Below are 22,437 nucleotides of genomic sequence, written 5' to 3' on the forward strand. Positions count from 1 at the left end.
GAGCTGGCTGGGTCCCACCCGCTCCCCCAAGAGGTTAGGCAGGGAAACTTTCTAATGATGGAAAATACAATATCAATGGAAAATACAATATCACTTCTGTTAGATTAGCTGATCAGGGAGCAGGAGAGTGTTAAACTCAATCTCCACATGCACTTAGTTAACGTGAAGAGACATTAAGCAAGCACATGGCCCTGGAAAGAGGAAAATCATGGTGAAAAACCTGGAAACAGGAAAATCATGGGTTTTGCCATGAGCTGCAGAGGAAGAGATGTGTCTGGGCAGGATATGTCCAGCCCTGGGTACTCAAGGAGGGTGGACAGAGGCAGAGGAAACTCTCTCCCCTAACATCTCGTTTAAAGCCAAACAAGCCTCCTTTGGAAGGCAACCTAGAGAATGTAAAGGAAGTTTCTGCTCCAAATTCATCTGTGGCATCTAAAGCAGAGCACTTCTGTCCTCTCAGAAATCTCCTGTACTCTGGGACAAGTCCAGAGGAGGGCCATGAGGATGATCAGGGGACTGGAGCACCTCCCGTGTGAAGATAGGCTGAGAAAGTTGGGGCTGGTCAGCTTGGAGAAGAGAAGGCTGTGCGGAGACCTCAGAGCAGCCTTCCAGTATCTGAAGAGGGCCTACAAGGATGCTGGAGAGGGACTATTCATTAGGGACTGTAGTGACAGGACAAGGGGTAATGGGTTAAAACTTCAAGAGGGGAAGTTTAGATTGGATATAAGGAAGAAATTCTTTACTGAGAGGGTGATTAGGCACTGGAATGGGTTGCCCAGGGAAGTTGTGAATGCTCCATCCTTGGAGGTGTTCAAGGCCAGGCTGGATGATGCCTTGGGTGGCATGGTTTAGTGTGAGGTGTCCCTGCCCATGGCAGGGGGGTTGGAACTAGATGACCTTAAGGTCCTTTCCAACACTAACTATTCTATGATTCTATGAAAGCAGAGTACTCCAGTACTCAGAAAGCTCCTGTAGTCCTTCCTGGTGCTTTTAGTCTTAGCTCTAGGGTACATGAGGGTTGGCATTATAAATATCCAGGTCTCAGTTAAGAACAACACAGACCGAAATTCATTTGTTGTGCTCAGACATATTTGATATATTTGACTAAATATGAACATACAGTATATCATAACTTTTCTTACCATCTTCAGTCATTATTTATGCTAAACCCCACAACCATCTACCTCTGCATACCGTTATTTTACTAGGCAAGGGAAAGCACACAGGAAATGGCTGCCACATCTAATATTCCTGTCAATGTAATTAAAAGCAAATTATGTGCTTTTAAAATTTGGGAACGATAAGGACACATGTTAGCACTAAGAAAAAAAAACCAGCCTCCACCATTTGCTCATACCAGAGAAGCGATGTCACAGGCAAACCATTTAAGAAACACTGTCCAAAAGCCTGCCTTCTGATAGAACTAGACAACTGCACGGGATCTAAAACTGCTCTTCAAACACAAGTGCAATCTACAAACACCTGTGAGCCTCCTCTGGGAGGCAGCTCAGGCATTTAGCTGGCATCTGTGAGTCACATTTAGCCTGGCCTCTCATCATGTGGGGGGCCCAAACAGTCCCCTTACAACTCCTTTGTCTCTTCCATTCATTCCTCCCTCCTGTTGGAAGAGATAGCAGGGTTTCTCTAACAAGTGTTATGCTTTCCAACATGATTCCCAAGGTGCCCATAACCTTGGCATTAGCTAATGAACTCTACATTTACTTCAGCTGCAAGATCCAAGGCTTCCCAACTCTCTTTGTTCCATACCTCCTGAAAGAGGGATTTCTTAGCTGGATTCTCTCACTCAGTTCTTCTATGAAATGTGGTATTTGTAACCAATGCCAAAGAAAAGCTTTTCCTAGCGTCTCAGTTAGCAGGAGACATAAAGACATATTTTGTCTAAGTACTATGAGCCACTTCCTGATCTTACTTACACCAGCATGTATCCAAGTAAGTTAGAGAAATTACACTATGTAAAACCAGTCTCAAAGAGGTCACATTCTGGCTTTGAGTATTCAAATGACTTGTTTGAAAGAGCTGCCTTATTAAACTAGCTAATGACTGTCTCCTGCTTCAAAACCAAAGACAAATCCTGATTAGAAGGGAGTAAATGAGAATTTTAAATGGCAATCTAGATAAACAACACCTGCATTTCCAGGAACTTTCTTATTTGTTAAATCCAGTTGCCTTGTAATCAAGAGACCTATCTGCCTTTAAAACTAAATCAGCATTGGGGCTCAGGTCTGTTAGTGGTTTTACAGCCTTTCTGTGCAGTTACAGCATTTCCAAATATACTCTGGTTTTTGGAGAGACTTATTAAGAGTTTTATCTTTATGGCTAAAAAATACCTCAATTTCGTGCTCACAGAAGGTGCCAGCTCAGGAGGATTTTCATTGTTTTGGGGTTCAGGCTGTTTTACTTAAAAAGTATGTATAGAGCAAGCAAAGCAATGGCTCCAGCATCCCAATGTGGTGTTCTTCCAGTGTTATCTGAAGCTAACTTTGTACAACAGAACCCAGGGGGGGAAAGCATACATCACTGTCAGGCTTCAGTTCTGGACTGGGGTGTAGGTGTGGGAACAAGGAAAAAGCAACATTATGACAGAGGCAGATAGCAGAACCAGTGTAATGAAAATTACCTGTATTTGCACCAGGTAGTTCCAACCTATGGAATTATTGGAAGCCACTGTGAGACAAAGACTAGATTTTGATCTCCAAATGCTTGGGATAGATGTGTCTGTCTATGTATTTCAGATATCCTTTTGAAGATTTCTATTGATATAGGCTAGAAAGAAACTGAATTCTTCCCACCTGCAGGTGTCTGCCCCTCAGCCATGCCACGTGGTCCAATCCTGTCTTTACCCAAGTTTTAGAAGTGAAAAGTATGAGCCTTATCTGGAATCTTTACCCAGCAATAGGGTTAAAGGAAATCACTGGCACTGAAATATGAACCAGGATGTCTGACATCAGGGTATCTAACAACTGTTCAAGCTGGAAGGTTAGAATCAGGCAAGAATTAGTATCTGTGTGCCGTGAAAATCTTTCAGATTACTGGAACTGGCTAGTTGAGCTCAGTGTTGGGCCACAGCCGATTATCAGCTCGGTGTTTCCCAGTTCGGCAGACAGGGAGGGCAACTTGGGATCCGGACTAATGCTACTTCCTCCAACAAGGGTGTGTGCACGTAATATTCCCTGGCTCTGGGAATGGGTACTTTTCATCTGGTTATATAAAAATTCACTAACGTGTTGAAAGATGAGGAACAATTCAAAATTTATACAGAGATTACCTAAACCGATATTCACTAGATCACAGCAAGAAGCTTGCCATTACTTTACAACAATATTACTATAAAGCACAGTGTAACAGCATCACAATTAAAAGCTTATCTTGGGACATGATGACTTTTGTGAACAGTCCACTGAATGAAAGAACAGGAGTGCTCAGCTCTGTTTCTTTTTGCAGTCCTACCAGGTTAGCCACATCACTCAAGAAGCAGACAGCAAAAAATACTGTATATTGGTGAATACTGAACACCTCCCACTCTTTATAGGTGTACCTCAGCTTGCTCCCTGATTTTTTCATATTCCACCTTCATTTTCTTCTGAACATCCTCATCAACGCTGGAGTCACCTATCCTGCTGAACAAGGAAGCAGCTTCCTCTAGCAGTCTTTCCAGCAGGACTGACTGATTTAAGACATCATTCAGCAGAACCTGAGCGTGGCTCAGCTGCCACTGCTTCTCCTTTAAGCCAAGCTGCAACTCAATGTCAGGCTCCAAGGTCACACTCATGTTGTGAATCCATGTGTAAAACTCATCTTGGGCTTTCAGGTATTCATTCCAGTGCAGCCACACCCACTCAATACGGCTGTTGGGAACAGCAACAGAGATGAGTTAGATGAAATTATGACGGGAGCAGTAGAGATTGGCAAGCTCATAAGGCCTTCAGAGCAAAGGACATGGTTCTCAGCAATTTTGAGCTGCTCTGACCTCAGAGGGTCCATATTCACTTCTCAGGGCCTCTCTACTCTGGGGAGGAAATATGCTGTACAAGGCCTCTGTGCTTGGCCAAACTCATCATTCCAGGCCACGAGGTGTACTGGGCTGTGAAAGCAGAGAGCACTGAGGACCCACTGACCCTCTCTTCCCACACCATCCCACAATATGCTTGTGGGACTCGGATTAGCAGTGATTGCTATCCACAATTCAGGCATCAGAGAGAGGCAGGAAGCACTTTATGAAAGCACTGGATGAGACAATTGCCTCAACATAACAGAAAGTACGTTTCTCTTACCTGTGACAGTGAGTAATGTATATGGCTGTCTCTTCCCACAAGGCTTTAATGTCTTTCAGTTTAGATAGTATCTCATGCTTCTTATCCTCACTGATGTTGCGAAGGGCAGCATCTGCCTTCACAAGAATCAAGTCAATTTTCAAGCTGCCTTCAGGTTCCAGTGCACGTATTTTCTATAAGAAAAACAAACAGGACTGAAAGCATGAAAAGAAAGCAAGCATAAATTGACAAAACTTAAACTTTGGGCTTACCCAGGAATCCTGAAGTCCCTACTGCAAAACTTCTGAAAGTATGAACTTTTCTTCAGATTTGTTTATTCTTAAGCCTTATAAAGGACTGAATTTAACTTAAAACCATGCAGCAATTGAAAAATATTTAACCACAAAAACCGGGTCATTGCCTATCAAATATTTGTGGCTGTATTTCCATTGCTGTTACAGTGCTATAGCACTATGTTGCCCCATGTCAGTTGTTCTCTCCCACCTGTCAGAGTGTAGAGGCAATCTGAACAGGGGTACACTGCATCATCTCAGTTTTAAAGTCTACTATAAAAATCATGAAGCATATTAAAAAGTCTTCCTACTGCAAATACAAGTTGGCTCAGAAAACAGGCCAAGAGAAATTAAGTAGTGGAATTTTCTGCCTGCTACCAAATTTTGCTTTAACTCTAAATTGCTAAGTTATGAATTGGTGAAAACATGTACCTTACACCAATTGGAATGTCAGGAACTGAAAGTTAATCCATCTCATTTTAAGTGCACTCTTCTCCTCTACCCAGAGATGGAAAATTCACACAAGTTCTGTACAATGCAACAGATTAATCAGGTCCCAATTTGAATGTCAGCTTTCAGCGTCACTTTATCCAAACTTCTAATACCATCAGATTACCTTTTTTTGCTGTTCTTTCACAAACTCCTGGCAAGCTGTAACTTTCAAGTTTGAAGGAAAAGACTTCTATAATTAGAACACTGAGAAGTTCAAAATCAGCAGCTTTTGGAAAGATTAGGCCAATGGGATTTGTTCAAAAAGATCATGGCAGTTGCTGCAAAGCTGAGACCAAATCACAGGCCTTTGATTTCCAGTTTCACATTCTAGGAAAAAGCTGTTCTTCTGGCATGTACACAGCACATCTGCATGTGTCTGGATGAACTATCTACTATGAAAAGTGTAATTAAAAGAATCCAGGAAAGCAGGGCAAAGGGTAGGGCAGAGAAAGAAAATAAATGCCATGGCTATCATCTGACAGGAAAAATTTAGGAGTAAAGCTGTATTCCAAGCCTGATATTTTTCCAACAGGTTAAAGCAAATATCAGCCAGAGAGAAAGCAGTGGCTGTACACTTTTCAAATCTGTTTTTTAAATGACTGCTATCTTTGGCTGGCATTTCATTAATGAACTAACAGAAAATAAATCACAGGAAGGAAGCATTAAAAAAAAAAAAAAAAGACAAAAAGCAAACCAGATGAAAAATGGAACTGAAAAATGATCGCTACATTTGCAAACAGCCAATAGGTGAAGCAGCAAGCACATCACAAGGACATGTGAGCTGGACAGGGAAGCCAGGCCCAGAAAGGAGGCAGGATGAGCGAGCAGGAAGTGGATAAGGCACAGAAAGGAAGACAGAACAGACACTTGTTACTCTTTAGAATTATAAATTCCCAAAGTCTGAATTGAAAAAAAATCTTCTAACATGATTTTTTCCATATTATAGGCCTCCTCCAAAGCTCACGAAAGTCAACAGGCTTCAGTTCAGGCCTATTAAATCACTACAAACCTCAAAACATTACATCTTGTTCTCTCTGCCATGAATGCACCCCTTTTGCCAAACTACCACTCTCCTACTCAAGTTCCCATGTTTCTTGCATATTTTTTGAGACTGCAAATATCAGTTTCCCAGACAAAAGGAATGATTGAAAATCATTTAAGAGCAGAAATAAATCTATAGACCAAGAGGAAATACTTCAGATTTTTTATAACTGAGATGCAAGTCCAGCCATCATCCATCACTCCTACAAGTCTCTACATTATGAGGCAAGATCTAGTGTTCAATGAGCCACAGTTAAAGAAAAAGGCTGAAGACATGTAAGCCTGCAATTTTGATCTTTCTGGAGTTTTTAAACCTCAGAAGAGATAGTCCAAACATGAGAAGACACACCTAAACAAAGACTTCAGGGTAATGATGGGAAAGATTTGGCCATTTACTGTAAAGAACATACTAGTTTGAATTAAAGGTAATACAAGTATAAAAATAGTTTCAATGTTATTCATAGACATACCACCACTCCCTCATGAATGGTAAAGATGGGACAAATGAGATTGTTTCATTCTCTGAGATTATAAGACCAAGATAACATCTAATGAAACTGAAGTTAATGAATGTGAAATCACAGTAAGAAAGCAGGCACAATCTGCAGCGGGATCTCTGTGAGAAGAGTTATACAAGAGACTAAGTTAAATCAGAAAAAAAATGAAAACATTTACCTTTTCATTAGACAGATTATTAAGGGGACCTGTAAACCCTATAATCATCAGGGTTTATGGAAAAAGACAGGGGGATTACTCTAGAACTGTCCATTACCAGGCCACTGCAACCTTCCTCCATCAGTGCCAGAGTCCTGGAGGAGATGGAACACTAACATGACCTAATTCTCTCAGACTATATGCTGGACTTCTGCAAATCACTGGTAACTGCAAGCAGCAACGCAACTGTTTCAGATTTAAGCATGGTCATAGGACAGTGTAAACATTTTAACCTGCCAAACCTGCTGCTAGTTTTCCAAATCAATCTGAAAAGCTTGGAAGCCTATGATATCAAATTGCCATCCTTTTTTTCTATGATGTCTGTAAACATTTTGCAGGTGAAAAAATTAGGAATAATACAGATGTAAACCCATCCACACAGGACAAATATTCTAGCAAGCAGGGGCAGCTAACAGTTTTCCAGCTAACACAGAGTTTACAGCAATAACTGCTGTAACAATAGTAGCAGCAACAGCCACCTCTGAAACACTAGGTAACTCTTCCCTTACCTCAGTCTCTCTCAGTCTGGCTTCTAGGGCAGATCGAGGTCCCTTGGTGTTGTCATTGATACTCAGTCTCTCTTGGATGGCCTTCATCCACGCTTCTGCATTCTCCACACTGCTGTCAAATTCATCCTGCAGCTGCTGAGTCATTGCATTTGAAGAAGCTGAAAGGATAAGAAACAGGAAAGTAAGTAGGTTTTGGTTAAGACCTAACCAGGAATGCATTCAAGGCAATGTAAAGGAGCAGGGGAGAAAACCTAATGATGTTGTGGGTTTCCTTTTTAACAATAATACCAAAAAACTTAGCAGTATTGCAATTCAGTCGAGCACAGAGAACACACACACACTGCAGCTTTTCCAAATGAAAATATACCAGGAAACAAAAAGAAGGTGGAGAACTGTGGGAGGCTCCACTACAGTAAACAGATTTAATTCAAAGCTTTCAAATGAGATTAATCTGGTGTTTGTGGTATATTCCAGATTGGCTGCACCAATCACAAACACTTAATGTTTCTTCCCAGAGTCTAGTCAGTGTAAACTCTCCCTATGCCCTTCCAAGTGCACGTACTGAGCACCTAATACCAGACTAGCAAAGCACTTCAGCACATGCTTAACTTAAAGGTATATAAACCCTTAAAGCTGGTGAGAACAGGATCAGATGCTTAGGCTCTCAGTTAACTGGTTCTCCTGAGACCACAGACAGGTTATCTGAATGCACATGCAGCGAGTCTGGGACACACAGACAACGAGAACCGGCCAACAACTGCCAAAACCAGCCACTCACTGTCACATGGGAATATCAGCACTGATGGACTTTTTCTTTTGCCACCTCTTTCATTCTATACCAAGATACAAGCTTTTCATTTCCCCCTCCCTCTCTTGTTGCCCCTTCCCAATCAGCAGGAGGGTCTGATGCTCTGTTGCTCTGCTCTTGCGCCTTCTCTCTCTTGCGCAAATGGCCTCCTTTGTGAGTGTACAATAGAGGACAGCCATCCTACGCACACCCTTGGGAACTACCACACTAAACTAATAAGGATGAACCATAACAAAGCCCCCTGTAGGTCAACTCCACTGAAGTTAACAGAAAGATAGCCATTGACATTAAGTGGGTTTGGATCACATCCTACAAATACCACCAGCCAACCCGTCAGTGTCTCTTGTAAATCAAAGTATTCTTTCTCTTTTTCATTCATGACCAAAACATTTTTTGCAGCACAAAGTCTGAGACTTAATTACTGAAACCAAAAGTTTGTTGCGCGGAATTCAGTTCCACAGCAGCCCCCTCAGTTTCCATGAAACTTATTCATGTGGAATAAAGAGCTCAGTGCGATAGGCAGAGCACAGCTCTTGGCAAATCTGGACCACTGGTGTTTTGTAACCACTTTAACTCTTGGCAGCTTAGTCTTTACAAGGGATAGCCATCCTTCTTCTGCCCACTTCCCACCATCCTGCCAATGTTCCTGTTCATAAGTTAAAAGGATTCATGCAATATTAATGTCCTTCCCCTGTAGCTCCCAGTGCATTATTTTCCACATTAGACCAGAGGAAACAAGGTATTAGTGTTCACAACACTGATGTCTGGCAACAGAAACAATCTAAATCGTTGCTTCCTAGCCATCAGCAGGCTTTATGCTCAACAGATCCCAGAACAGATCAAGAGAACTGCACCTACAGAGCAGCTACTGCACTACCCACAGAAATTACTGGAGCAGAGGAGGGGTCAGACCTCTGTGCACAGACAAGCGCATTTGCATGGAAGAGCAAATTCCTCCCCAGGTGAGAGATGTCAGCTTTAACTCGTAGATCCTGGAGTTCAAGATCCCCAGGACAGTGAGAAGGGCATGCAGCAAGCTCACTGCCCTGGACTTCAAGAGAGCAGACTTTGGCCTCTTCAGGAACCTACTCAGTAAGGTTCCATGGGATAAAGCTCCAGAAAGCAGAGGGGGCGAAGAATGCTGGCTGATATTTCAAGATCATCTGTTCCAAGCTCAGAAGTGTTGTGTCCCAACATGAAGGAAATGGGGCAAGAAGGCCAGGAGTCCTCCATGGATGGATAAGGAACTGCTGAGAAAACTCAGAACAAAAGAAGCTCATAGGAGGTGGAATCGAGTACAGGTGACCTAAGAAGAATACAGGGACCTTGTCTGGGAAGCTAAGGATCAGGTCAGGAAAGCTAAGGCCCAGTTAGAATTAAGTCAGCCCAGGGATGTCAAATATAACAGGAAGGGCTTCTATGGGTATGTCACCAACAAAAGACATACCTAGACTAGGGATAATGTGGGCCCCCTCTGGAAGGAAATGGGAGAACTGGCTACCCTGGATTTGGAGAAGGCTGAGGTTCTCAATGACTTCTTTGCCTCAGTCTTCACTGGCAAAGGCTCTGACCACGCCACTCAACTCTTCGAAGATAAATGCAGGGATTGAGAGAATGAAGACCTCAAGCCCACTGCAGGAGAGGATCAGGTTCAAGATCAACTTAGGAACCTGAACGTACACAAGTACATGGGACCTGATGAAATCCATCCGTGGGTCCTGAAGGAGCTGGTGGATGAATTTTCTAAGCCACTGGCCATCGTATTTGAAAAATCATGGCAGTCAGGTTCCAGAATTCCCGATGACTGGAAAAAGGGAAATATAATACCCATTTTCAAGAAGGGGAAAATGGAAGACCCAGGGAATTCCAGACCAGTCAGTCTCACCTCTGTGCCTGGCAGAATCATGGATCAGGTTTTCCTGGAAACCATGCTAAGGGACATGAAAAACAACAAGGTGCTTGGTGACAGCCAGCATGGCTTCACTAAGGGGAAATCCTGCCTGACCAATTTGGTGGCCTTCTACGATGGGGCTACGAAACTGATGGACAGGGGCAGAGCAGTTGACATCATCTACCTGGACTTGTGCAAAGCATTCAACACTGTTCCACATGACATCCTTGTCTCTAAATTGGAGTGACATAAATTTGATGGATGGACTACCTCGTGGATAAAGAACTAGATGGATGGCTGCACGCAGCGTTGCGGTCAACAGCTCAATGTCCAAGTGGAAACAGGTAACGAGTGGTGTCCCTCAGAGGTTGGTTCTGGGACGGATTCTGTTCAACATCTTTGTTGGCAACCTGAACAGTGGGATTCAGTGTACTCTCAGCAAGTTTGCCAGTAACACCAAGCTGTGTGGTTCGGTTGATACGCCGGAGGGAAGGGATGCCATCCAGAGGGACCTCGACACGCTTGTGAGGTGGGCTGATGCCAACCTTATGAAGTTGAACCATGCCAAGTGCAAGGTTCTACACCTGGGTCGAAGCAATCCCAGGCACGGCTGCAGGTTGGGCAAAGAAGAGATTCAGAGCAGCCCTGCAGAGAAGGACTTGGGGGTGTTGGTCGATGAGAAAATGAACATGAGCCGGCTTCAGTGTGCGCTCACAGCCCAGAAAGCCAACTGTATCCTGGGCTGCATCAAGAGGAACGTGACCAGCAGGTTGAAGGAGGTGATCCTGCCCCTCTACTCTGCTCTCGTGAGACCTCACTTGGAGTATTGTGCGCAGTTCTGGTGTCCTCAACATAAAAAGGACATGGAAGTGTTGGAACAAGTCCAGAGGAGGGCCACGAGGATGATCAGGGGACTGGAGCACCTCCCGTATGAAGACAGGCTGAGAAAGTTGGGGCTGTTCGGCCTGGAGAAGAGAAGGCTGCGTGGAGACCTCATAGCAGCCTTCCAGTATCTGAAGGGGGCCTACAAGGATGCTTCATCAGGGATGATAGCGATAGGACAATGGGGAATATGTTAAAACTGAAACAGGGGAAGTTTAGATTGGATATAAGGAAGAAATTCTTTACTGTGAGGGTGATGAAGCACTAGAACAGGTTGCCCAAAGAAGCAGTGAATGCTCCATCTCTGGCTGTGTTCAAGGCCAGTATGGACAGAGCCTTGGGTGACATGGTCTAGTGTGAGACATCCCTGCCCATGGCAGGGGGTTTGAAACTAGATGATCTTAAGGTCCTTTCCAACCCTAACCATTCTATGGTTCTACGATTCAGAGCTAGAGGGCAGTTTTAAAAACATGACCTCACCTTAAAAAGATTAAAGAACAGGATGTACTGGATTTAGTGAGGGTGGTGGGGTGTCATAGCACAGCTACTCCCTCTTTCAATTATAAAAAATATGACATCATAATTAAAGCTAAATTCATTGACTTACACCACAAGAGTTCTAAGGATGAAGCCAGCTAAAGGAGTAATGTTATTCCCAGTGGATTGCTAAATAGCTGCCTCCTTCTCCCAACTATGACTGATCTAGAACTGGTGTTCCTGAACTATAATACTCCAACGCCTCAGAAAAGAACACACATCTCTCTGTAGCTGACTGATCAACTTGTTTTCACATTAACATTCCCATTATATCTGGCAGCTGTAGAGGGACTGTCCCCAAAAACTTTTGTTGTTCCCTACATACATACTAGGCAAATAGTTTCTGAATGCATGAGTGTAAGATGTGGCAATTCCAGTTATGCCATTGAGAAACAAAATCTGACAGTACATTTGCTGGATAGATTTTGATGAGGAGTGGCATTCACTTCCTAGAAGAGTTTTCTATTCATGGCAACATCCATATCATATTTAAAATTGGCTTCAGGATTCCAGTCATGGAACAGCCAATACAGAACAGTATGTTATCCCAGTCTTATTTCTTACAAAAATTAGAGGGCAATCAAGCATGGTTAAGAAGCAGTGGAAAACCTACTGTCATCTAACATGAAGAAAACCTCACTCTAACTCTGCCCGCATACTGGTCTCCTCTGAGCACAAGGATTTTCTGTCCAAAATCCACATATACACAGACCCCCATCCCACACACAGGCGTTCCATGTAAGCAGTCAACTCAGGAAATCATGAAAAATGTTATTTCAATGTTAAGATCACCAGTTTGCAAAGGAAGAGAAACATTTTGCTATTCCAAATGCCTGTATAACATCACTGACTGATTCAGATCCAGTAATTCCTACATCTAGCACCATAAAAATGATTACATTTAGCATGAACCAAAAGCCCAGGCGGATTTACAGTTGTTATGACCTGCAATATCTGACATAGATTTGGGCTGTCTCTTGAGACCAACTGTGTCCTGTCTTCTCTCTTTCCTCCACACTGGGCAGTGAGACGCTGTCTGAAGCAACCAGCTATAGTGTCCCCAAGTCTTTTGTTCTGTAACCCACTCACCCTTTCCAGGAATTAAAGGCATGGGTTATATCTGTGAGGAAAAAGCTTGGTTTACGATGTATTCACTGCTTGGTAGGAAGAACAGCTGCTGACTACCTGAAATTTGGCAATATCTGTACTTCGTCTGCAAATGCTCCTAAAACTGGGATGAATGGTTACTGGGTAAGTGTTAATTAATCAACAGTATTTACCCCATTTCTGCTGCATCATCAGGACTAAATAATTGAGCAATACCTCTGGACATGAAATACAGGGCTCTGATCAGTACAAGAAACACAAAGGAGACACAGCAGCTTCTGGACCAGACCTGTTCAGCTCTGCAAACCCAGCATTCACAGACCAGTGTGCAACAGCAGCAGACCTTAGTGCCATCTGTACTGTGGTGCAACAGCATGGTGCTGTCCCAGGGGGCAGGCTCAGTTGCTAGGACCACAGTGCCAGGGAAAGCCCCCCTTTAATTGCAAGTGCAATTTGTAAAAATTATTTTTGTCATAGTCATCTTCAAACGCATGTAGCTGTTCAAAATAGCTTGCCAATTTAATGCTACTTGGATCAGTGTATTAATTCATACCATGGAAGACATATTTAGACTGCTGAAAGCATTTAGCATCTTTATACTTATGTTACTAAATGAGGGTAATAACTATACATAAGAAATTCTGGCACAGATAATGAGATGCTGAGTAAACCCAAGTTGTTTTGTCCAGATGCAGTAACACTGCTACTTAGTAGAGGTAAGAAAGAAGCATATTTTAGAGTGCTGAATATATCTGACCCAGGACAGCTCCTGCAGCATGTCCAGAGGTTATAAAAAACATGTTTCAGCAACAGGAAAAAGTAAGACACAGATTAGCTCCAGAATCCTTTAGCTGAACCTTTCCCACAACATTAGTCTTCTTACCTTCTCTGCATCAACCTCTGTGGCCCCCAAAACACTGGTTACTATGCAGAAGACATCCATACATTTGGAAAAGGGGAAGATGAACTCCTCTGGTAACACACTCCTGTCTCAAGTCAGTATCAGCCCTCTCCCCCTCCCTCATCGAGGCACAAAGCCAGTTAGCAAGAAAAGTCAGGACTGTAATCCATCCACTGTTCCCTGAGAAGAGGCAGCTGGCAGGGTGCTGGGGCACACATGCTGTCCCCCTAGCTTGCCCACAGGATGAATACCCCAACATGAATTAACGAGATTGAAAGCAACAGCAAGCTGGGGTTTGCTTAGAAAATCTGCTCAGCTCATGAGCTGTTCTCCATTTGTGTTGGTCTGGGATGAAGAGAAGAGACCCAGAGGCAGCCTTGTATCAACTGTGGTCTTGGAGCCATCTTGCTGAAAGAATGGACCAATTAATTAGCTGACTGCTCTGCATTATAGTTCTTGCAATCACCACATAGAAACAGTGCCATTGAGGGACCTGGAGATGTCCAAGTCTCCACAGCAGTCCCTGACACAGTGAAAGGCACAGGTGACCCTCTATGTGATCCACCCAGCACTCACAGGGCCAAATTCCTCTGAGTGCTTCTGCCATAAGTAAATCTACTTCAGCAATCTTTCTAGTGCATCTAATAACTCTCATGAGGGGATTGTGAGACCTCCTTATTTAATATTTCTAATGCAGTACTGAGAGCTTTTAAAGTTACTTTGCAAATGTGGTGTCTTTTTGTTGAGATTATTTTATTGTTTTGCAGCATTTCCTAACATACTGATTTCTCACTGCCAAGTCATGTGACTTTTTTTAAAAACAAACAAAACCAACAAACTTCTCAAAATGTTTCTCACAACCACTCCCATTTTACACATTCTTTTAAACCCTACATAAATAGAACACAGGCTTTTAAATGGTTCCAGTATGTCTTGGATTCCTATAATCATGTACTACTTGACTAGTCTCCAGCATCCAGTTCTTACAAAAATAACAGTACAAAAATGCTCCAGGTAATTCAAATCACTCACCATTAGGGAGACTGTTTTCCAATTACTGAAATACTGCAAACTTTTCATAACCTTTTCCATTTGGTTCTGGACTGAACGTGGGGCAAAAAAACCCAAACAAAACCAAACAGCAAAAAAACCCCACAAAATCTTATTGGACTGTGTCAAATTTGGTACAAATGCATGAGTGTGGGAGCAATTTTGGTTCTGGGAATTGTATCTGGGATAATTTAATGACCTTTCAGCTTTCCTGGATACCGTGAAGACAGCTCCAAGAAGCAGAGCTGAAAGCTCTGACTCATCTACTTCAGGCTGGAGTGGAGGGTCAGTAGTTGGCACAGATCACAGAAAGGCAAAGCATTGACTGTTATTATTATTCGTAGCTGATGCCTTACCAGTAGAGGGACTGAAAGCCTCCAGCTTAGCCACACCCATGTACAGCTGAGTTAAACTGCCTGAGTAGCTGCAGAAGCCCTCAAGCTTTCAAATAAAAACTGTAATTACTTCCAGCATAATCTTTTAGAGGCTCAAAACATTAATCCTATCACTTTGGCCATCTTCCAACACAGCCTTTTCCTGTGTTATTTGCAGTGAATGTTTATGACAGTCAGCAATTGTTTGTCCTAATGAGCTGGAAAATAAATAGTTTTTTGGAATAAACACATGCATATCCTAGTTACAAGCATTCCCCTTAACCAAGGAATGCCAACATCATGAGTACACACAGCACTCATACATATAACCAATTTTCTTTCCCTTGCAAAACAATCCATAGGAAGCCTATGGCTAATGTAAAACATTCTACCACAACATGATCACACCTGACAATTTTCTATTTGATTAAAAAAAACCCAAACAAAACCAAACAAAAAAAACCCACCAAAAAACCAAAAACCCGAAAAAACAAAAACAAACATCATGTTCTGTGCAGACTGACTCTAAAAAAAAAAACCCTGATTTTTTTTCCAACTATTTATTTAAAGATAATTCCAGACTTTGGTGAGAGCCAGTGCAAATGGGGTAATCTTTTTGCTTTCTAAGACTGCTGCAGAAAAAATAGAATTCCCAGGTCCCCAAAGTAATTTCCTAAAAAAAGTGACTGAAAATTTATAATAGTTGTATACTTGAATGGAATCATCATGTGCAAGTGAAGCAGAGTTGGGTCTTGGGTCTATCTTCCCTTTTAGTATCACGATTGACAATCAGTAGCTCTGATCACAGCATTTTTGTTTGTTTGTTTCAATTGTTAAGTCATTTGGAAGTAAAAAGTATAGGTGAGAAGTCTTAATTACAAATGGCTCCCCACTCCATATACTCCATACTCTCTCCACACATACATTTTTGCATTTCAAGGTCACTCTGGGAGTTGGTCCAGGTTGGTCTACCATGATTAGCAAATCGCGGTTAGATAAGTAAAACACTGTCTCACTCTACCCTCTTTATAGATAACACTTCACATTCAAAGGGACTTTGTTTCTTGCTTCTAGACAATAATGAAATACTTGAAAGGCCAAAACGAGAATCATTCCGTTAATAAACACTGCAGAGAGTGATTTTCAACCTTTTCTAATATGTATCCCTTCAAGTGTCTCTACACAGATGCAGATCACTGTTTAGTGACTTTGAACTTAATGGCAAGAGGCTTGACCTTCCTAGCTACTGGAAAATCACAAGTTAAAAACCTCTGTCCTACAACTTCTACAGAGATTCTTCCGATTCAGAGAAACTGCTTCAGAAATTGCCCCTGAAAGGTACCTGTGAACTTACCTGCAATCTACGTCCTGTGAACTTGTTCCCAGCTGCTCAAGTAGGCCAGGTTTCAGGATTGCTCAGCTCTTAACAAACAGCTTTACAATCAGTCAGCCAATGTAACAGCATTGCAAGCCAACAGCATTAGTCTCACTGTCTCTGGAGGCTAAAACGTATGTATTTATCTCCCACTTGTCCTCCACAGACTGTACAATCCCTCAGTACTGGGTGCCAGCCACAGCACTGATACACTCATTAATAAACCTCTATGGTATCTGCCTCTGATCAGTGAACAAGTCAACATGAAATATACATCTGATAAATTATTCCTCTTTTGCTGGCTATATATCGTGTATGGACACATACACAATATATCTGTCAATATATGGACAATCTCATCTTCTCAAATGTGAGGTTATTCCTAGCTATTTGCCAAATATATTCTGCAAATTAGTTTTACTCTGTAGAGGATTCCCAAGTAACTCTTCCTTGTGATTCTTAACACCTCAGCTGCACTGCTCAATTTTGGTTTGGCATCCCAACCCTTCAAAGAAAATGTCCATCTTCCCGGCTGGCTGGCAGCAGCTCTTCTCTTTTGTGCGCAGTTTGTCACACGGTAACTCTCAAGGGCCATTTCCATAATCAGGATCCCAGAGCGTTAAGATGGGTACAAAGTATATGCTTTCACAGCACCCTGTTGGGAGCATAAGTGCCCTACCGTTAAAAGAATAATACCTCTGTCCCAAAGAGATTACAGACCACATGTCAGAAGGGGTTCAGCAATGAAAGCAAGGTGTCCATGTGTACTTAGCGGCACAGAGTGCTAAACGAAAGGGCCGTTAGACTGCAGCTGCATGTCCATTGCTCTGTGTAAGCTGTGGTGGTTCCACCACCCATGTCCTCTGCCTACCCCTTGAAGCCAGAGATTCTCAGAACAAGATCCTCTAACCTGCTAAAGCACGTGGCCTCAGCATGGGGTCTGCAAACATGCTGGGACTCAAAAGCATGTCTCACACCGCAAGGGAGTGCTGTCCCATCGACAGCACTGAACCTCAGGCAGTCAGTGGGACACTCTGAGCTATGGGCCCTGTGATTCCCTAGGGAGTCAGCGCGAGAGAGGGGCACTTCCAAGCAAGGATCCATGCCAGAGGCAGGACAACTAGCCTTATGCAGGAATCCCATGTCCTGAAGAGGCCTACAATCATCATGTGGGTGCTCAGGTCTGTGGGATGTCAATCTACCTCCAAATGCGCATCCTCTCCTCTTCCACAGCAATGTTTCCACATTTGGATCTCGGATTTTTTGAACATACAAATATTTTCCCCCCTTATGAAACCACTGTTAAAATTTTATTTGATTATCAATCAAATGCCTCTGACTCTGATTGAGCAACTGTGTGCAACATGGGAGTACTAAGCATAAAGCTTTTAAACTAGCAAACCTTTTAAGTCAAGTATTTACTACAAATATTTGTTAGAAATAAATTCATTTCCAAGTACTTCACAAGTATACTCTAAGAGCACAATACCTTTCGTCCCCTTTAGAAGAACATTCTTTCAAAACATTATCACTAGGATGAGGAGATATTTATATGGTAAATGTGAGACTCATTTGAATTTAAAAAAAAGTTTTAAAAAATAGTTACCATGTAGGACAACACTAAATTTAAATACTGAAGTTGTTGATTAAAATAAGAGTTATTTTCACGGAAACAAAGCACATGTTTATAGAAAAAAACATTTCAATTTGTATGAAACAGGAAGATATATTTTATAAAGAAAGAGGAAAATGACCACTGCAAGAGCTAAACACTTGAAATGTTGCCAAAAACATACACCAGGGTAAGTACAGCTAAACCTAAAGAGCTAGCACTCTGAACATGATTTAAAGTAATATTTGCATTAAGCTGATATTGCCAGGCTTCATATTGCCAATGACACTGGTTTGTGTTGAGACAAACCCATGAGTGAACAGGGCCTGCCTGTGTCTTAAACAAAATGCACTACTGAAACCAACTACAACCTCATCCCCAAGCTCAGAAACGAAGTAGACCACTGCAAAATGGTGGATATAAATTAATTTTGAACGGCTGAGAAAATTTTTGGAATTGAATAAAACGGGCTGCTTTCTCGTGACTAATTTTTGCCTGAACTACTGCAGTTTGCATGCTTTCATCATCCTCCCACTGCGTGTGCTTGCCAGCACTGTGGGTTAAAGAGCAAGGTCGCATCTCTGCTTTCAGCTGCAAAGAGCCCTTCCGGCAGCCACTGGAGGACGAGCACGCTTTCGGTTCTGCACAGAGACCAGCACAGCCACAACTCCAGCAGTCTGATATAGCCCATGATTTCACAACAGAGAGAAACACTTCCACAATAAAACAGCAGTGCCTTTTAGTAGACTCTTTGCCTGAGGACTGAAGTCCTGTAGTTTATAAACCTAAAGGGGATTTGAACCTTCTCCTACTGAGATTAATCAAAACCAGAACGAAGAGTAAAGTGGCAGCAGGACTCAGCAGTAAGCCACATTTGTCAGCAGGCTACCTCCACTGAGGAGGGCCAGAGAGTTATTTAAAGCTGTGATCACAGATAATTACCATGCTGAGCAGCAAGAGTAAAGCCGATGCTTATTCTTCTCACTCTTGCATCACCCACTTTTAATTAACTTTTAGAAACCAAAGCTCTTTTTTTTTTTTTTTTTTTTTTTCTCCTGAGGACATCTGAATAGATCAGGCAGCTCAGCTCTATTTAGACCCCAATGGGATCTCAGGGCCTACTTCTTTTCAGTAGCTTTGAAAATCCCACCCTAAATATTATAGGATGTATCTCTGGGGCTGCTGGCTACCAGAAAGCTAACCAGAGATACATGTAGAGCAATAGGGTTTTATATCAGCTGAGAATTTGCACACATCCGCTGTTGTACTTGACAAGCATCTCCTGACAGATGTGTCATTCCACTAATGATTCTCAAACACTTGGAAGCAGGAAAAGGTGTAAAGACAGATTCTTATAATCCAGGTAATATATAATTATTCTACAAGGAGTAATATATGTCATGGCAGAAACTCTGATCAAAAAGAAAAAATAATCTTTCCTCAGTAGTCTCCAAAGCCATCTTTTAAAGATGCCACAAACACTTTTTATATTTTAAAGGCATTTCACATCAGTGGAATTCCTCCTCCTATTTCCACTTTGAATTTGGGCTCAGCAGGTACCTTGCTAAAGGTTGATTCAGAAAATAGGAGAAGCAGGTTATCATCTTCCTGGAGTAAAATGCATCTAAACCTGTGATGGGGGGGACCACTGCTAAACCACAGCAGAACAAGAGCCTCCAACGACCACATTTGCGCCCAATGAGCAAAACACAAGTGACAATACTGTCTACTTTGAAAAATAATACTGAATTTCTTTAATCTCTTTTTAACATGACCAAGGTCATGTTTCAACAGTCATATATGGGAACTTAGATCCACACTATTTAAAAAAATTCAGGGAAGAGATCTTAGCAGTCCCAAGTAAGTGATCGCTTTGGGTCTGTATAAGCTGATAACATGTCAAACAGCAACACTCTCAACAGACACTTTCTCTAGTAACTTCACTTGCTACCTCTTACTTCCAAACCTTGTGGTGAGCACCATGGTATTGATATTTTTGATTCTTTTTTCCTGCCTTATAAAAAGCAGTTTCCCATCCTGGCATGCTGCTCAGAGAAGTTTATTGGCCTTTATTTTGTCACAGCAGGCCCTTGCCTGCAATCCTCTCACCCTCTCTGCCATCGCTGGGAGAATGGGAGGTGATCCACGGGCTTTCTCTGGAGATAAGTGAGTGAACGGAACCAAAAGATAGAGGCACGCTTTACAGTCACAACCACCTCACCTCATTATGAAATAAAAGTAACAAACCTTGCAAAAACCTTACCAAAATCCTGGGAATTCTGCAAAAACAGGTAGGTGGAAGTCTGTGGTGATTTCATCGAAGTTCCCAAATGGGTTTCCAGCACGGCAAGCACAATCCAGCCTGGCCTCCGCTGGGCATTACTTACGACAGCGCCAGACTGGTACAAAGAGAAACCAGCAGCTTCCTCCTTACTCATGGCGAAGGCAGCGCAGGATTTCCTCTCTGCCTCCTACCGCATGGTACAAGTGATAGAGGGGGTGGCAATCTAAAGACATATCACCCCAGAAAAAGAAAATAAAACACCAGCCCGGCATATTGCTACTGTTTGAAAGGTAGGTAAGACTTAAATAGCAATAATCCCCAGAAACTATCTAGCTCAGGTCATCAACTAACAAGCTGGTTAATTCCTGTAAGGATTAATGCTTGAAATTATTATGCCTGACAGATGTTGGCTGAACAGGAATTAGTCCACAATATGCAGCACAAAACCCAGCAAGGAGCAGAAGTGCAGACAGGTACTTGTCAGAGATGAGATTTTTATAAATTATTAGCTCAACCTCTAACATAATTATAATTTTCCTTTCTACCCACTTTAGCTTCCACTTCTTTTTTACTCTTGGCCTCTAACAGGAGATTCTGTTCACACTAATACAGATTCTGCTCTTAGTTACAACAATACAACATGAAAAAGAGGTTAGCCGATATTTGTGGGAAATGCCACTGCTGCACAGTCTGGCTGAATGGAATACACTTTGTAGGTGTAAGCTGTCTTCAGTGATGGAGCACATGATGAATTCTCCATTCCTGATTCCCCCAAACTATTGGAAAATATAAAGCAGCATTCTCCCACAGTTAATCACAACCCCGCTGGGTATTTCTGCTGCTAGACATTCAAAGAAACTCACTGGTTTGGTCTACCCACCCACTGCCATTTGCATCATCCTAATGGTGTAAATCTAGTTAATATACTCCAGGACCAAACCAGCAATCAACCTAGTGTAAATCTAAAACAAGCCCACATGGCCAACAGTCTCTCTAGTTTTACAGCTGCTGTGTATCATAATTTCTACATTTTAGAATCACAATAAAAGTAAAAGGAAAGGGGAAGAAATCAGTGAAAACAAAACAAAAATGGGGGAAAAAAAAGTTTGTTCAAGTTCTACTTAGAAGTTACAGATACAAACAGGAATAAAACTATGAACCTCTCCTCCCATTTCAGAGTTGGGTGGCATAAGTGAACACCATGGGGAAAAGCTGGATATGAACAAAGATGTAATGAAAATCTAGATGGAAGAACAGCAACAGAATAGAAACTGTTGATCAAGCTAACTCTGTCAAGTTGCTAACACAGACGATTAACTGAAGACCAGTAGCCTTAGATAGGCTGAGACGCATATGCGCAATGGAGCCAACCAAGCATGGAACTTTGCCACCAGTGGTGACACAAGAAACAAGGGGCAGCAGAGGACGAATATCTTATGAGGTAGCAACGCTGTCAGTACCTCTAGAAAGGGAACTGATATACCAGCTATTTTCCAACTGTCTTGTTAGCCTTTTGCTAACACGGATAATCCTTAGAAAAAATAAGAAAATCTCAAAACACATCAGCTTGCAGACTAAAGTATACGATTCTTGGGGGAATGCAAACTGGAGAGTGATCTATTTATCTGAAAGTCAAATCAGGGTTGGTTTAGGATTGTGTTACTGTTTGAATGGTGGAGTTTAAAATGCCTATGACTCCCTTCACATACTTTTCCCCTGTTCTCTTTTTCCTATGTTAAATCCCATAGCCACTGTAAATTTGCCATAGTCCTTTTTTAAAAAAATATAGACTGAAACTACTAGTACTGAGGAAGCAGAGCATATATGGCTAACATCAGCTATAAACAGCAGCTTCTAAAACACAGTAAGAAGCAGTCTCTTTGGATGACTGACTAACCTAGAAAGGAGCCCAACAGCTACGCTGGTGAGTACAGACAGTCGCAACCTGCGGGCAGTAACGAAAGGATCAAACTCACAATCAGAAATGCAGCATTCCCCATAAAACTTACTGAAAGTTAGTATCACAACATATTTTAAATATCTAAATCCTAGATTACCAGTTGAGCATAACTCCCTTTAGACCAAATTTGATTTTACATTTTTCCATATTTTAAAAGAAAACTAGTATTTCAGCAAAATATTCCAAATGCTCCCACAAAATCTGACCTGCCATGCCCTTTTCCCACACAAAGGACACTATTTTCGGTTTCAGTGGGGGAGGGAACAGTGTTTTTCCCACTCTTCATGCTAATTATCATTTCCATTGTGGTAGTGGAAAACATTTAAATGGCCCCTT

The 22,437-nt window shown here is 42.1% G+C and overlaps 1 protein-coding gene across 16 annotated transcripts in view; it reads right to left on the reverse strand.

The window, feature by feature from the left end:
* SYNE3 (spectrin repeat containing nuclear envelope family member 3) overlaps positions 1-22,437 on the reverse strand; it is a 109,069-nt gene that overhangs the window by 45,592 nt on the left and 41,040 nt on the right. For 8 of the 16 annotated variants that reach the window (XR_013957071.1, XR_013957072.1, XR_013957073.1 and 5 more), the window contains exons 1-4: positions 20,121-20,237; positions 7,321-7,478; positions 4,293-4,465; positions 3,557-3,866 (exon numbers count right to left, since the gene is read on the reverse strand). Coding sequence is in view for 10 of the 16 variants with exons in the window: in XM_080619734.1 (XP_080475860.1) it covers positions 3,557-3,866; positions 4,293-4,465; positions 7,321-7,478; positions 20,121-20,175 (696 nt within the window). In the remaining 6 variants the exon portion in view is untranslated. Of the gene's footprint in view, positions 1-3,556; positions 3,867-4,292; positions 4,466-7,320; positions 7,479-16,224; positions 16,310-20,120; positions 20,240-22,437 lie in introns of those variants that run through there. The other 8 variants (XM_080619738.1, XM_080619743.1, XM_080619735.1 and 5 more) reach the window with 4 other exon arrangements.

Source organism: Psittacula echo (genome assembly GCF_963264785.1).
Source record: "Psittacula echo genome assembly, chromosome: 5".
Classification (NCBI taxonomy): Eukaryota; Metazoa; Chordata; class Aves; order Psittaciformes; family Psittacidae; genus Psittacula; species Psittacula echo.